Here is a 16,563-nt window from a genome sequence, read left to right as displayed (position 1 = left end):
ATAATTTGGCCAAGGTCATATAGCTAGGAATTGGTAGCTCCAGGATTTGAAGTCACAACTTCAGACCCAAGAGTGAATTCTTGACTATACTACATTTCTTGTGACACTTTTCTCCAAATGCATTTTTATGTAGTTGTTATACCAAACATACAAATTGTTTTTCTTGATTTTTCACTAATTATGATTTAATACAATTTCAGTGTTATTACAGAAATCTTAAAAGAAGTTTTTATGATAAAAAAACAATATTTCTTTAAGCCAATCTAAGATTTTTTTTAGGTAATTTACCCTCTTTCTTGTTGGACATTAGATTTCTTCCCAGATTTTTCTATAAAAATAGTCTGTGAATATCTTTATGTATGCATCTTTTTATATGTCTTGGAATATTTCCTTAGGATAGAGTTTCAGCAGAAGCCAAAGGATGCATCTTTCTCTAGTTACTGTTGCCAAATCCCTTCCTAAAAGATTGTACCACTAAATTTTAAAAATTAATGATGATTTGTAAGGCATTGTTTTAATTCACATTTATTGGAGATTGACATTCACATTTATTTCCGATATATCAAATTAAGGATTGAAGATTGTTCCATATGTTTGTTTCCATTGTTCTTATTCTTATATCTGTTCATCTTGGTCGACTCCTATTAGGTTTAATTGCTTATCATTATGTAAGTGAACTCAAGGGATTTGCTGCTTGGGGTGCTTCATATTGAGCAACCCAAGGAAATGTTGAAAGCAAAGAATTTTTAATTGTTACAAGACAAGGAAATATCTCTCAAAGCATCATCTCCCTATTAGGTTAGTATAGGAAACTTTTATTCCGTGTATTGGGGGCGGGGGCAGGGAGCTTGCATATGCACTTTTGGTTTAATTGTACATGCCTAGTGTGTTAACATGTTAGTGCATACATTGTATGTTAAAAAAATGACAGAAGACTCTGCTTATAGGAGGAGAACTTAGTATTATAATGAATCATAGGTATCTACAGGACAATTCAGGGGGGGTTCTTTGCAGGTCCTCAGCTCCAATTCAACTCAAACGGACTCAAGTAAGGGGTTACCAGGCAAAACACACCTAGCAAGGTGGTATCAGGTGAAACACCTAGCTGGGCATCTCCTTGGCTGGAACTATTGGTTCTGCAAAACAAAACACATTTCTTCCCTCCTTTTGTTTCTTCCCCTTCTCCCTTCTGCTCATAGTTTCCAGGCCTCTTATTTGGGTAACTTTCCATTGTATCCTAGCTAACAATTATTTGTATTTTCTAGGTAGGCAACCATATTGATACTTTGTCTTTCCTTCTTCAGCTTATATATCTCCTATCTCTATTTCCCATCTCATTATATTGCTTATGATCAATAATACAATGTTGAAAGTAAAGTCTCTTTTCAAATTTTAATGCGAATGATTCTTATGTTTCACTATCAAGTATTTTTGCCGGAGATTTCTGATATATCAAATTAAGGATGCCAGTCTTCATTCTCAGTTTGCTAAAAATGTTTAAAAATTAGGAATAGGGATGCCTGGGTGGCTCAGCAATTAAGCGTCTGTCTTCAGCTCAGGGCATGATCCTGAAGTCCCAGGATCGAGTCCCACATGGGTCTCCCTGCATGGAGCCTGCTTCTCCCCTGCCTATGTCTCTGCCTCTGTGTGTGTGTATGTCTCTCATGAATAAATAAATAAAATCTTTTTAAAAAATTAGGAATAGAGTTTGAAACTTAAAAGGCTTTCCCTCACATTTGCTGAAATACATATTTTCCAAATTAGAATTGTTAATTTTCAAAAATCATATTTTTGAGCTAAGCCCTACATGGTTTTGATATACTATTATTATGACATATTCTGGGATTTGATTTGCTAGTATTTTACTAGCATTTTTGCATCTATGATCCCATGTAAGATTGAACAGTAGTTTTCCTTCTTGTGCCATATTTCTTTTAGTTTGGTATGAGAGTAATGCTGATATAAAAGGAATTGGGAAGCCTTCCCTGTTTCCAATTGTCTTTATGCTTATAACTGTTTTTCTGTTATGTATGTTACCTATTTTTTGGTAGGCTTGGTAGAATTCACACAGCTGAAAGGGGAAGGATGGGTGATCCCTCAACATCCTCACCAAGGTATATTCGATGCTCCTGAGTCCATACAGTCTCAGAAAAGGAAGGAAGGGGAATTCCTGGGTGGCTCAGCAGTTTAGCTCCTGCATTTGGCCCAGGGTGTGATCCTGGAGTCCGGGGATCAAGTCCCACGTCGGGTTCCCTGCATGGAGCCTGCTTCTTCCTCTGCCTGTGTCTCTGCCTCTCTCTCTCTCTCCTCTGTGTCTTTCATGAATAAATAAAATCTTTTAAAAAGGAAAGAAAAGGAAGGAAGTGCATTTAGGGGAGTTCAAAACCCAGTTTCAAGCATATGACTATGAGGAGTGTTCAGTTGGAAATTCCTATTGTGAAGAGCCCGCTAAAATCAACCCTTGAAGACAATTGCTTTGCATTATGGTGTACTTAGGGAATTGGGGAGCTTATCTCAATCAGAGGCCTTTCTGGTGTTGAGGGAAGGAGAGCAGATATATCTCAATGTAAGGGCACTTATCCTTTTGTTGCTTGAAGTTGCTGTCCAAAGTTGGTGTTGAGCTGTATGTGAGAGTCTGCTCTGATGGATTTATGAGGCACCCTTAAGCCTTCTAGTCCTTCAAGTAAAACAGTTATTGATGTATAGCATAAGGACCTGTATTCAGGAAAAGTTTCCAAGAAATAGTGGCTGGCGAGAGATTTTTAGACTGTCCTTCAAGAATTACAAAGATTCTGGTAAAAAAGAGGTCCTCTCCGTGTAACCCACAAGAGGGCTTTTGGCTCTTAAAACTCTGGTAGAGATCAAAATCTCCATAGTGGTTATTTCTCCAAGACATCCTGAGACTGTCCCTTAATCACCACTAGTACACCAACTATGGCAGAAACATTGAGTTCTTAGACAAGCCAACTAAATCTTACAAAGTGCATTAGTAAATAATATTGAGCCCTGAGGCACAAAGGGGAAGGAAGAAGAGGTCCAAATAAAGGTTAAAAAAATTATAGAGTCTACAATGACTAGATTGTATATTAGGCATCAGGCTACAAAATGCCTACTTTTAAAGAACTTAGAGTTTATAGACCTGAGACCAATAGACAACTGTTTTTATAATACAATAAATGTCATGTAATGAGGGTGCCTTATTTTTTTCCCCAATCACTAAGAGTACCTCATAGCTTTTTGGGGAAAAGATTCATTTTGTCAGAATTTGCAAAGAACCAATGTCTGCAGAATTCTGAGAAGTGGGTGATTTAATTTGCATATTGAGTTCAGGGCTTTCTGAACAGAAAGCAATTGATGTTATCACTCCTAACTTTTTTTCCAAGATGTTCAGAAATAAGGATATCTATGGGCAAAACAGGATGTTCTTGACCAAGGCCCAATGAGAGAGATGGGACCATTATGCTACCCCATACTGAGTTTGGAGAGAGGAAGGTGGTGTGATGATTATGGGTCAGTGGGTCTTTGGTAGTTAAAAGTGTCTTGTTACCAACCTTTCTGAGTTGACTTGAATCTTGAGAACCAATTACATGAGATGGTCACTGAAAGCTGTGATAGTGGGGACTGGCTGAGGAGGTGGCCAAATGGGGCCAGACTGATGTGATTAGAAGCTGAGAAAGGGGGTGGCTGAGTGAGGAGGTGGTCAGTGCTGTTGGGAATTTGGTTACATCCAGAGGGCTTGAGAAGGTAAGTGAATATATTGAGGACAATAGGAGCCAGGTTTCTCATTGATAGAGATAAAAGTTACCAATATGAAAAAGGGAAGGAGAATGATAGAAGGAATCCTGTTGTACTGGATTGTAATTGGAGGTAATTGTTGGAAACTCATGAGATACCGTGTCCAAACCCATATCTACATATTTAATAAAATGGAATATTATAAAACTGATATAGATACTAGTATGTGGGGGAGTGTATACATACATACATTTCTAACCGTATCCTCTAAGAGAACCTAGCAGCAATGTTTAGTAGCAGTGAGCACACCAAAAACGAGATCTTGATTTTTGAGTATTAATCTGTATTAAAAGAAATCAGGATTCTGGAAGAATGGCTGACTCTAGGGTTGGTACACTATAATATGAACTTGGAATACCTTTAAGGGCCAAAAAGTAAGAAAATTCTCAAAGAATAATGCAGATATATCAAAGGGGCACAGAAATAAGCTTGACAAAACTCTTAGTGAACCAAACTGTTATATTTGGGACACTGAATAAAATTGCCATTGAGTAAAATAGACATCCATGAGCCCAGACTGATGTAAGTACATGAATGATTGAATAAATAGAAAGAAAGGAAAGCTTCCTTGTAGTCTATTGCCAATTAATAAATGTAGATGGAATGATGGAATTGGAAAGTCACCATTTGGCAGTCATCAGAGTAATGATGATTTAGGCATGAATCACCAATGGATATTAAACAGTAGGTGAAAGTTTGGTGAGGAACTGGATATTTACATAGAATAATTATTAATTACAAAGGAAAAATAACTTTACAGAAGAGAAACCTAGCAGATAATACCTTCATTTAATGACTAAATCTAACACTATCAGTAATAGGACAGATTAACAATGTGTCCTCCCTGACAGAACACAGCACTGTTTCTGTGATACCCCTAACAAAAATGTATGACTTTAATCATAAGAAAACAGTAATCAAACCTAAACTGGGGGACATTTTATAAAATAACTGGCATGTCCTCAGAAAATGGCAGGGTCATGAAAGACAAGGAAGTATCAGGAACTGTTCCTAACTGACAGGACCAAAGAGACAGAACAACTAAATGCTCTGCATGAGTGGTGGTTCTGGAGGTGCCTGGTTCATATGTCCCTTCAAGAGTACCTGCTGTGGGGAGCATAGCCAACTGACTGCCTCTTCCTGCTGCCCCCATGAAGCTGTTGCAGCATCCATGCTCCCAGTGATTGAACATGGCAGGGTTCCTAGGATTGGACTCTTTTTACCCAGTGGGATTTCTTTAATGGGAAACTAAGTCTCAGAGACCACTCATTCGCCTGGCCAAAATTTTCTCAGCACTTTAAGTTAGTCTGAAACTCAACTTTTCTTTCTTTCTTTCTTTCTTTCTTTCTTTCTTTCTTTCTTTCTTTCTTTCTTTCTTTTTCTTTCTTTCTTTCTTTCTTTTTCTCTTTCTTTCTTTCTTTCTTTCTTTTTTCTTTCTTTCTTTCTTTCTTTCTTTCTTTCTTTCTTTCTTTCTTTCTTCTTTTTCTTTCTTTCTTTCTTTCTTTCTTTCTCTTTCTTTCTTTCTTTCTTTCTTTCTTTCTTTCTTTCTTTCTCTCTCTCTCTCTCTCTTTCTTCCTTTCTCTTTCTTTCTTTCTTTCTTTCTTCTTTCTCTTTCTTTCTTTTTCTTTCTTTCTAATTTTATTTATTTGAGAGAGAGAGTGCACGCATACGAGGGTGTGAGCTGGAGGAGTGGCAGAGGCAGAGAGAGAATCCCAAGCTGACTCTGCTGAGCCAGACTTGGGACTTAATCCTATGACCCAGAGACCATGACCTGAGCTAAAATCAAGAGTCCTTTGCTCAACCACCTGAGCCACCCACGCACCCTTCAAGCTCTTCCTTCTTAATATTTCCTTCTCTCTCTCTTTTTAGAAGTGTTACGGCTTGAAAGTTCTCCCTACTCACTATTCTCCATCTCACCCTGAGCTGTCCCACTCCCCCCACTTATTTTTCTCAGGTGTTTTCCCTAATAAATCTCTTATGTGTCTAAGCATGTTATCTGCTGTTCAGAGGGACCAATGACACTGTGATTTTGGGTTTGTTCCTTTTGTTATAAAGGACAATATTGCAGCAATTGGTGATATTTGAATTTTGTACTTAGATGCTAATATCAAAGCTGAATTTCTGATTTTTGATGCCTATAATAGTTTTTTTTAAGATAATAGACCATAAGGAAAAGTAAAATAGAGAAGAGAGAACAGTTAAGAAATTTCAATAAACTTTAGAAAACAGGAAATGGAGATATAGCAACTGACTTTGCAACACAGGAGAAAAGGAAATTGAGGGAAATCAGGTGGTTTTTTCCACCAGATATGATCTGGTTTTCCTGGAATAATCCCTGAAAAGCTCAACCCTTGGAAAAAAGGGTAGTAAAACTTGGATCTGAAAATCAAAAGATCAGTTGTAAGTTCATATTCAGCACAGTTGGATTCTAGTTCCACTTCTCTATCCTATGCTACCCTGACTCCCTACCTCTCTGCACTAGCTCCTACTCCTTTCCACCAAATCTGTGGATTTATTTTTCCCAAAGCAGTTTTTATAGTCAATAAAAGGCCAACATAAGGCAGGGACGTAGGTCCATGCTGAAAACGAGACATACATAAGTAAAATGTACTTTCTGTAATGTAATTTGCCTAGTTTCCTCTCCCAGTGGCCCTCTGAAGGGCCAGCAGTGAGGGTGAAAGCCAGCCCTCTCTCCTGTAGGCCGTGCATAGAGATGCAGTGGAGGATCATGAGTAAGAGCAGAGATTTGAAAAGCAGCCTACCTGGGGTCAGGGCTCTGCCAGTTTATTAAGCAGTGTAATTCTGCCACTCAACCTCTCTGCCTCATTTTGCTCATAATAGAGGTGGTGTTAAAAGCACCTACTTTGTGGAAGTCATTGAGTGCTAAATAAATTAATACATATAAAACACTTAGAACAGTGTCCAGCACATTGCTAAGTGCTTTATAATTGTCAACTCTTATTTCCATGATTACTATTCTCTGGAAATTCTGAATAGTCTAGAGAAAAGAAAATGATACTGGGAATCCCACCAAAATAAAAACTGCCTCATCATCTGATCACTTCATAGGAAAAAATAAAGGTTTCTTTTTGGAAAACCAAGTCAACGAGTCCTGCAAACACACAGAGCTACTAATCATCTTTTTAGTGCCTTTTTAACATAATGATCAGACTCCAGCTTGAAAGTGAAGGCCATGGGACACCTGGGTGGCTCAGTGGTTGGGTGTCTGCCTTCTGCTCAGAGCCTGATCCTGGAGTTCCAGGATTGAGTTCCACATTGGGCTCCCTGCTTCTCCCTCTGCCTTTGTCTCTGCCTCTCTCTCTCTCTCTCTCTCTGTGTCTCTCATGAATAAATAAAGAAAATCTTAAAAAAAAAAAAGTGAAAGCCAAAACAAATTAAAAAGAAACATACAAACACAGAGGGAACAGGAAAATGTAAATAAAAAATGATTGCCTGAGAGATAAAAGATGTTTAATCCATAAAACAAGTTTGCAACTTCTAAAAGAACAGAAAATAACTTCTGAGAATGAAATCAGTCTAAATAAAAATTCAACGAAATCAGGAAGTCTTCATCAAATAGATTTCCCAGACATTAAAACAAAGATTAAAATATTCAGATTCACTTGACTAATGGTGCAGAAAGAGAGGATAAAGTGGAGAAAATTATCAAAGACATACAGCAAACCTTTGAATTTAGGGTACAAGTCAAGATTGCAAGGAGTTAATTCCAAATGAAGGAAAAAAGACCCATATCATGGATCATTGTTGCAAAATTTCTGAAAACTAGGGATATAGAGATGATTCTAAATACTTCCATAGGGGAAAAAAGCCACATACGATGGAACAAAAAACAGAGCTGCATTAGAATTCTAAACAGCAACACCACTTTTAAAGTAATCTCTTCACTCACCATGGGACTTGAACTCACAACCCCAAGACCATGAGTTACATACTCTACTAAACCAACAAGGTGCCCAAGACCACCTCTTAGACGTTGGCATAATGCCTTCAAAATTGAGAGAAAATTATTTGCTACCTTGTATTTTATACCTAGCCAGACTATTAACCAAAAAATGAATCTGTTAAAAAAAGAAAAAATCAACTGAGTAAACTTGAAGATCTAAATGAGATTTTTTTTTCAATAATCCATGAATCAGGCAGCATTCCCTTTAGTGAGTGGAAAAGAGCTTTGAGGAGCTGTACAAAATGGAAGGCTTTTATAAGCAGAAGGGGGTGGGGACAATGAAGTCATTATTAAAAAGAAAGGATTATTTCAGACAAGGCCACCTTTCTTTGGGAAAGGATGCAGTCTATTGAGCAGACGACTCACTAGTGTTGATCAGGAAATTCCAGACTGATTGATTTAAAATTCCACTCCTGGGAAAGGCTGAGACTACAATTAGGTTATGGATCAAGTCTTAGTCCATTAACATGGGGCTTAGCACAAGTGGTTCCATTTTGAGCCTGTTTTTGTTGTTGTTTTTTAAGAGATGCAAGGTATCAAAAGTTGACTTTTTATGTCTTCTTTCTTAGGAAATGACTAAAGAATTTACTTGGTGAAATGGGAGTATAAATCCAAAAGGTGGCATAGATGGGATTTATGGAATGGGTAATCTAAGTCTGAAGAATGGCAAAGGAAAAATATCCAGGACAAGAGCTCTGCACCAGACCTAAGGGCAACCAGATGAGATATGTCTTCTTTCTTAGGAAATGACTAAAGAATTTACTTGGTGAAATAGGAGTATAAATCCAAAAGGTGGCATAGATGGGATTTATGGAATGGGTAATCTAAGTCTGAAGAATGGCAAAGGAAAAATATCCAGGACAAGAACTCTGCACCAGACCTAAGAGCAACCAGATGAGATTAAAGCAGGAGGAAGGGATCCCTGGGTGGCGCAGCGGTTTGGCTCCTGCCTTTGGCCCAGGGCGCGATCCTGGAGACCCGGGATTGAATCCCACATCGGGCTCCTGGTGCATGGAGCCTGCTTCTCCCTCTGCCTCTCTCTCTCTCTCTCTCTCTCTGTTTTAATTTATCATAAATTTTAAAAAATGAATAAATAAAGCAGGAGGAAGAAGAGTTATAGGAGAGAGTTTATTTAAAAAAAAAACAAAAAACGACAAAACAACAACAAAGAAAACAAAAACATCCTAGAAATTTGACAGATCAGTTGGAGCACTTGGAAGGATTTAGAAATAGGCACATTAAAAAACAAACAACAAAAAATCATTGCAATGGCAATGATTAGGAAAAAATAATATAACATGATATATATAATATAATACCTACTTGGTTCAACAGTGAACAATTATGATAATATACACACCATTGGCTTTTCAAAAAGTATGATGTAACCATATTGAGAGGATGAGAGAGGGGAAGTCATGATGGTGTAAGAAAGCTACAACCTTCTCTACCATGAAAGGGTACCAGTATTGTCTAAAACTAATCAATATATAACAGTATAAGGGTTAAGAATGTGAAGATAAATATCAGAAGAAATGACTTAAACTTTAGAAGACAGGTGGCTCCAGAAAATAGGACTGGGTACAAATGGGGCAGAGAAATGCTGTTTTTTTCTTACGACAATTTGATTTTTGAACAAAGAACGTGTATTACTTAGACAAAAGTTAATTTTGTAAAAAGAAAATAACAGGTGTTCATTCTTCTAACACTTTTGAACCAGATAAAATGGCGTCCTTGCTGCATCTGTATCATGTATAAATGTTGAACTTAGGGGTACATGGCTTGTTCTTCTGGGTGATAGGTGCTAAAATAATACTATGTGAAGGTGAGTGGTAAATCAGGTAGGGGGAGTCTTTGCTGCAGAAACCACAAAGATGTAGATAAATATATCTTGCAAAATAGATTATTTTCATTTTTCTTTCCAGGTTTGAGACTTTGTCTTCTTTTCCACTTTCCTCAGAAAAATCTACTAGGAATTCTTAAAGTGTTTATTCCAGGCTGGCCTTAGTCATGTTGTGGGTAACTAATGTAAGTTTGAACCCAAGAATTAAGAGGGCAGCACCTGTTTTAAAACCAATCTGTGGTTGAGAGATAATTGGAAAGAAATCTTTAAGAGAAAAAGGACAAGATATATGTTATAAAAGATAACCCATTGTCTTACCTATATGGAGACTTTTCTTTGATTGCCAACCTTGGAAAACATGACTTTTTTTTTTTTTTTTTTTTTTTTTTACTTTTATTTTGATAAATGAGGTTAGTAGTAGGAACACAGAAATGAAACTCGAGCTGGTTTCCTATATGGGTTTTCATGCAAGATTAGTTCAGTGTCAAAAATAAATAAAACCTCCAAGATCAGATTAATGGGAAATCACTCACTTCCCTTTGAGATTTAAAATGTACATTAGTATATTCAAGATCTATCTACATTTACCAAGTTTTTGTCAGCAGAATTTATTTTATTATTATTATTTTTAAAGGTTTTATTCTTTATTTGAGAGACAGGAAGAGAGACCTAGAGAGAGCACGGGCTGGGGGAGAGACAGAGGGAGAGGCAGACTCCCTGCTCAGCAGGGAGCCTAATGTGGGGCTCAGTCCCAGGACCCGGGATCATGACCCAAGTCAAACGCAGTTGCTTAACCAACTGAGCCGCCCAGGTGCCCCACCAGCAGAATTAAAAAAAAAATGCATTAACTATAAGTGTTCGTGGGACTAAAGTTTGGGATATACTGCTAAGTTCTACCCATCCCTGGTGGTGCAAGATGGGGTCCCTGCTAGGAGTTTATAGTACTAGAGAGTGTGTTTTATGGCTTGTTGAGGGCTACGGTTACACTTAATGTTTGTTTACATTTCTTGGGGTAGATCATCATACTCTGCTGAGGCAACAGAAAGTCTTCAGGAAGATCATTGTTTTCCTTTTCAGGTTAGGGAGGTCATTAGGATCACCCTAGGCTACCTTTTAGAGGAGTTCAGGAAGTAGAACTCAAAGTGGCCATTAAAGCTGCTCCTCAATTCTGTCTTGGGTCTGGATAGACTTGATTATCATTCTTAGTTTCTAGTGCTCTTGCTGATGTTTTTATTCTAGTTGATGTTGTTTATAGACTTTTTGGTAAGCTTTTATTGCTTTCTTTTGCTTTATAAAGCAAGACTTAGTTATAAAATATTGAGAATAGTACAAAGAAGAAAATAAGTCACTTGTAATCTCACTTCTCAAATAGAATCACAACTGGCAACTTTTTGTCTATATGTTTGTATAGAGATAGGATTCTGTCTATTTGTATGATGCAAATTTACATCTTTATTATAATTCACATTATGTCATGAACATTTTTATATTATTCAAAATTATTTATATATATCATTTTATTTTTAAAAAGATTTTATTTATTTATTCATGAGAGACACAGAGAGAGGCAGAGACACAGGCAGAGGGAGAAGCAGGCTCCCTCTGGGAAGCCTGATGCTGGACTTGATCCTGGAACCCCAGGATCATGCCCTGGGCCAAACAAAGGCAGGCGCCAAACAGCTGAGCCACCCAGGGATCCCCTGAGCCACCCAGAGATCCCCAATTTTTTATTTTTTTATTTAGCTGTCTCTCAGAGATTTTAAAATTTTCTTAAAAAAAAAAAAAGATTTTATTTTTTTATTTGTCAGAGAGAGCGAAAGAACACAAGGAGTGGCAAGGTACATGGTGAGACAAGCAGATTCCCTGCTGAACAATGAGCCCAATGCAGGGCTTGATCCCAGGATCCTGGGATCATGACCTGAGCTGAAGGCAGACACTTAACCACCTGAATCACCTAGGTGCCCCTTTAATTCTTTATTTAAAATCAATTTCATTAACATATACTGTATTATTGGTTTCAAGGGTAGAATTTAATGATTCATCAGTTGCGTATAACACTTAGTGCTCATTGTATCAAATGCCTTCCTTGATGCCCCTCACCCAATTATCCCTTCCCCCCTACTAACTTCTCTCAAGTTTCATCTTATTTTTCCTTCCCTTCCCCTATGTTCATTTGTTTCTTAAATTTCACATGAGTGGAATCATACTGTATTTGTCCTTCTCTGTCTCATATCACTTAGTGTAAAACCCTCTAGTTCCATCCAAGTCATTGCAAATGGCAAGATTTCATTCCTTTTGATGGCTGAGTAATATTCCATTGTGTTCGTGTGTTTATATCTTCTTTATCCATTCATGTGTCAATGGACAGACATCAGGGCTCTTTCCATAGTTTGGCTATTGTGGACATTGCTGCTATAAATATTGGGGTGCAGGTGCCCTTTTGAATCAGTATGTTTTGTTTGTATCCTTTGGATAATTACCTAGTAGTGCAACTGCTGATATTGAAGGATTTTCTTCTTCAGTGAAAATCTGTTCTTGGTTACTCTGTTTCAAAGAATGATGTTCTTGGTTCTTGGTTACTCTGTTTCAAAGAATGATGAGGCAGACCAGAGAAAGAGTGGTGGGCAGCATAGCAAAGTTTATTGAGTGATAGTACAAAGTTCCCAAAAAGGGAGAGGACCTGAGAGGGTTGCACTGGAGTTTGTAAGTCTAGGGGTTTTTATGGGGTGTTGGTGGGCTCTTTTAATCTGATTAATCCTTCATGAGGCTGTTATCCAATCAGTTTTTTGTCTTCTGTTTATCACACGGGAAAGGGCGGAGGGCTCCTTGTAAAATCCTTTTAAAGGGAAGTTTTCTCTTAGGGTGAGGTCCCCTTGTCCTTGCCTACCTTTTTTCCAATTATCTCTCATCACTGGGTTATAATGCAGTCCTATTTTTAACTCACTGAAGAACCTCCATACTGTTTTCTACAGTAGCTGCACCAGTTTGCATTCTTACCAACAGTGTAAGATTTTTTTTTTTAAGGAAACTTATGTTTTGCAGAAATAGTTATCAGCTGCCTTGAAATGACAAAGGAGGAAGAATAGATAAAAAGTGTATCACTGGGAATAATTGTAATCTTTGCCTTGGGCAAGGGAAGGACAGATAAGACCCAAGTTAGAATTAATTAAGCTGCCTGTGTCTCTGCCTCTCTTTCTCTCTCTCTGTGTGTGACTATCATAAATTAAAAAAAAAAAAAAAAAAAAACATTATTTCTGAAAGTTGACTCCCTCGGCATGTCACAGAGATAGCATAACTGGATACAATTACTGACAATGCTAGCACTGTGAAAAAGGTATACTTAGCATATATTTAGCATATAATGTTTGTATTATAAATCAGGATTACTTTAGATTTGCTGTATTTCTTACTTATTTTTCTTTTTTTTTTTTTTTTTTATTTATTAGTCACAGAGAGAGAGAGAGAGGCAGAGACATAGGCAGAGGGAGAAGCAGGCTCCATGCACCGGGAGCCCGATGTGGGATTTGATCCCGGGTCTCCAGGATCGCGCCCTGGGCCAAAGGCAGGCGCCAAACCGCTGCGCCACCAAGGGATCCCACTTATTTTTCTAATTGTATTAAATAGTTGAAAGTAACTATTAGAAGCATACGTCAACTTTGAAATAAATGCCATTCTTCAAAATGCTCCAACTCTATCCTGACAATGACCAACTATTTGTTGTTGTTTTTTCCCCCTTTAGGCAGGGAAAGTTATTCCTATTGGATACAGAGTTGCAACCTGTTTGACTGAAAAACTTCCCAGGGTGAGCATTTTCAATATGCATTTTTGTGAACATAAAATAGACAACTCTTGACATTTCTTAAGAAAGTTGTATAAATTTATTGTGGTAAATTTTGATTCTTTACTGTATTTTGAGGCCTTCTATTGATTTTGTCCAAGGAAGTGAACACTCCAAGCTTACAATTTCTAGCTCTACAAAAACTATTGGAGATACCATTTATTTCTATAGAAAATAGGCTTTTATGGTAAGCTTTTTAACTTAGGTACTTCCTGGTTGTTTTCTAAATATAACTTTTAAAATATGACATTTATTTCTATAAAACACATTTTAGGGAGTTTCATTATTTGGGTCTGTAGTTCCCCATGTACTTACTGCATTCATGTAATGGTGCTCACCGATTGGTGTAGATTAATCCTGATAATATTTTAAAAACTGTACTTAATAATTCTATTTTCTTGTCTCACTGTAGCTAATTACTCCACCTGAGGCAAAAAAATTTTTCAACTATAGAAACCCACCAGCTGGAGCCGAAAGAGTATTTTATGGCAGAGCAAATGATCCTCAGATTGCTCCTTATTTGACACATGGAATAAGATCTAGAATTTCAATACCGGTAACAACTCTTCCTTTTGCCCCTGTACATTGTTAACTTACTAAGGTGAAAATGCACAAATGAGGTATTAATGAAATCGTCAGTTCCAATTTCCTTCCCACTTTTATTCTTGAGTAGTGAAAAAAAATCCAAGCAGCAACAGCCAAGAAGCAGTAGAGAAATTAGTGGTCTGAGCCACAAACTACTTAGTCTCACCTCAGATAATAAAAGCCAAGTTCCACTCCATTTTCTCAGAGTAAAGAGAAATGCTGTCAGGCTTTGTTAGAGAACAGAGAGGATGAAGGCTGGGTGGTATCACCTGGAGGCAGGGCAGAGTGCTTGCATAGATTCTGAGGGAGCAGGCTGAAGGTTACCTGTATTGATTGGGCAGTCTAGATTCCAAAAACCTGATCTGTACATCTGGAGAGAGCTTGTAGCAATTGCGGGGTTCTTGTACTTGTCATTCCCACTTTTCTAGAATCTGTGTCAAGTAACTATGGAGCTCTTCTTATAAACCTTAGAGCCTCCGTGAAGGTTCTGGTGTAGGCATGTTTCAACTTCATAGCTCCAGTGCTGACAGTTCATTTGAAGATGAGCAAAGGCAAGGATAATGAAATGTTTTTTCCACAATCATATTCTCAGTTTCAGTTTTCAGATCAGTTTAAGTTTTCAGATTTTTTTATTTTGTTGTTGTTTCATCTGTGCTTTATATGATTTCTTTAGGCAAAGGTACTGATAAACCCACAGCCTGTAACGACATTTCAACAGAAAATTAAAGATAAAAAGGAATCAATATATTTTAGTAATCAACGAGCACCACTAGGGAAATCTCATGATCAAACGCCAGGATTACCTAAAGGTCTGGATGTCCTCAATACGACATTTGGGACAGCAGTCATCAGAGGTAGTAAGCAAAATGATGGGGAGTTGGGTGGTGAAATGTCTTCTAAAAAGAAAAAGAAATGTGTTCTTAGAAAATGGGATTAAATATCTTGTTGACATGGCATTTGGTGGTGGTGTAAATGATGATTCAGAATGAAAGATGGGATCATAGCAAGAAAATGACTCTCAGACCCAGAATCCATAGAGTTTCTGTACCAAGACAGTAAAAATTCAAGTTTTGATGGCAGATTCAATGAGTATAGTAGAGATGTTATAAAGACAGGAGAGAGAGAGAGTGTCAAAGTTGAATAGAAAGCCTTCAATCCCTTCTCTGTGGACATGCATTTGTATGTGTTATTACCACCAATGCTTCTGATGTGTTCATAACTCTTAACTCTTTATGAAACAGACCACAGAACAAATAAGTTTGGCAAATGCTACGTACTGCACTCCATCCGTGCAGACCCACAATATCTACCTGCATATTACCAAATACAGACTGTGTAGATCAGAACTTCACTCACATTTTGATAGGGAGTGGAGTGCATCTTTCAACAAACAGCAACTTATAATGGAATTGGCCACAAGCCATTGCTTCTTCTGAAGCCCCAGCCTCCTGCCTTGCTGCTGGGCACTTTTCCTTACACCTGTTCACATTTATCTCCTCTTCATTTTTTCTTTTTTTTTTTTTTAAGTTGTCTGTTTTATTATTTTTTAAATTTTTTATTTATTTATGATAGTCACAGAGAGAGAGAAAGAGAGGCAGAGACACAGGCAGAGGGAGAAGCAGGCTCCATGCACCGGGAGCCCGATGTGGGATTCGATCCCGGGTCTCCAGGATTGCGTCCTGGGCCAAAGGCAGGCGCCAAACCGCTGCGCCACCCAGGGATCCCTCCTCTTCATTTTTTCATGTCTCTTACCCTGTCTCTACTGGGGTCTTACCACAGGAGACCTCAAATTCCATTTTTCTTTATCTTGCAAAGAAATTTGGTTCTCTTTCTTTTTCTGCACCCATTAAAACTCTGCATCAGGAAACATTTTTTTTTTTTTTTCACCAAAAGGGCTATTAGATTATTTTCCTTAATGTAGTAATACCCACTCTGGAGATAAGTTATGGCTCTCTCTTGGGATGCAAAATCTGCAAAGTCTACAACTTGGTCATATCAGATCTAAAGTTATAATTAGTTATGTGAAACTTGAAAAATATATTTTATTTATTTTTAAAGATTCCATTTATTTATTCATGAGAGACACACACACAGAGAGAGAGGCAGAGACATAGGCAGGGAGAGAAGCAGGCTTCATGCAAGGGAGCCCGATGTAGGACTCAATCCTGGGTCTCCAGGATCATGCCCTAGGCCAAAAGCAGGTGCTCAACTGCTGAGCCACCCAGGTGTCTCGAAAAATGTATTTTAGAGCAGATTTAAATATATTTTTACTTTATAGGATTTTAAAATTATATTTATGTAGATACGGCATTATAGCAGTATAGTAATTATATCATAACTGCTATCTAGGATTAGACTATTTAATATGAAAATAGTGTCAAAGTGTACTTCATTTAAATATAAAATAGAATGTTCCAAAACACGTATTTGTCTACTCATAGGCACAGTAGTTAATATATTAGAAAAAACGTACTGCTTTAAGGATTACTTTGAGTTGACCCTCTTTCTGGTATTCTTAATAACTATTTGTTTACAGAC

The 16,563-nt window shown here is 37.5% G+C and overlaps 1 protein-coding gene and 1 long non-coding RNA gene across 11 annotated transcripts in view; one reads left to right on the top strand and one right to left on the bottom strand.

Annotated features, from left to right (window-relative positions):
• Positions 1-16,563, top strand: part of EFHB (EF-hand domain family member B) — a 46,963-nt gene that overhangs the window by 4,388 nt on the left and 26,012 nt on the right. For all 4 annotated transcript variants that reach the window (XM_077865352.1, XM_077865351.1, XM_077865349.1 and 1 more), the window contains exons 2-4: positions 13,342-13,404; positions 13,853-13,996; positions 14,699-14,879. In XM_077865352.1, the coding sequence (XP_077721478.1) occupies positions 13,342-13,404; positions 13,853-13,996; positions 14,699-14,879 (388 nt within the window). The remainder of the gene's footprint in view (positions 1-13,341; positions 13,405-13,852; positions 13,997-14,698; positions 14,880-16,563) is intronic.
• LOC144293969 (uncharacterized) overlaps positions 13,638-16,563 on the bottom strand; it is a 47,583-nt gene continuing 44,657 nt past the window's right edge. For 2 of the 7 annotated variants that reach the window (XR_013361315.1, XR_013361316.1), the window contains exons 9-10: positions 14,829-14,921; positions 13,638-14,723 (exon numbers count right to left, since the gene is read on the bottom strand). This is a non-coding gene — a long non-coding RNA (uncharacterized LOC144293969). The remainder of the gene's footprint in view (positions 14,724-14,828; positions 14,922-16,563) is intronic. The other 5 variants (XR_013361318.1, XR_013361317.1, XR_013361320.1 and 2 more) reach the window with 5 other exon arrangements.

This window comes from Canis aureus, chromosome 22 (assembly GCF_053574225.1).
Source record: "Canis aureus isolate CA01 chromosome 22, VMU_Caureus_v.1.0, whole genome shotgun sequence".
NCBI classification, from domain to species: domain Eukaryota; kingdom Metazoa; phylum Chordata; class Mammalia; order Carnivora; family Canidae; genus Canis; species Canis aureus.
The sequence above is the reverse complement of the archived record's forward strand: the minus strand, read 5'-3'. Positions and strand labels throughout refer to the sequence as shown.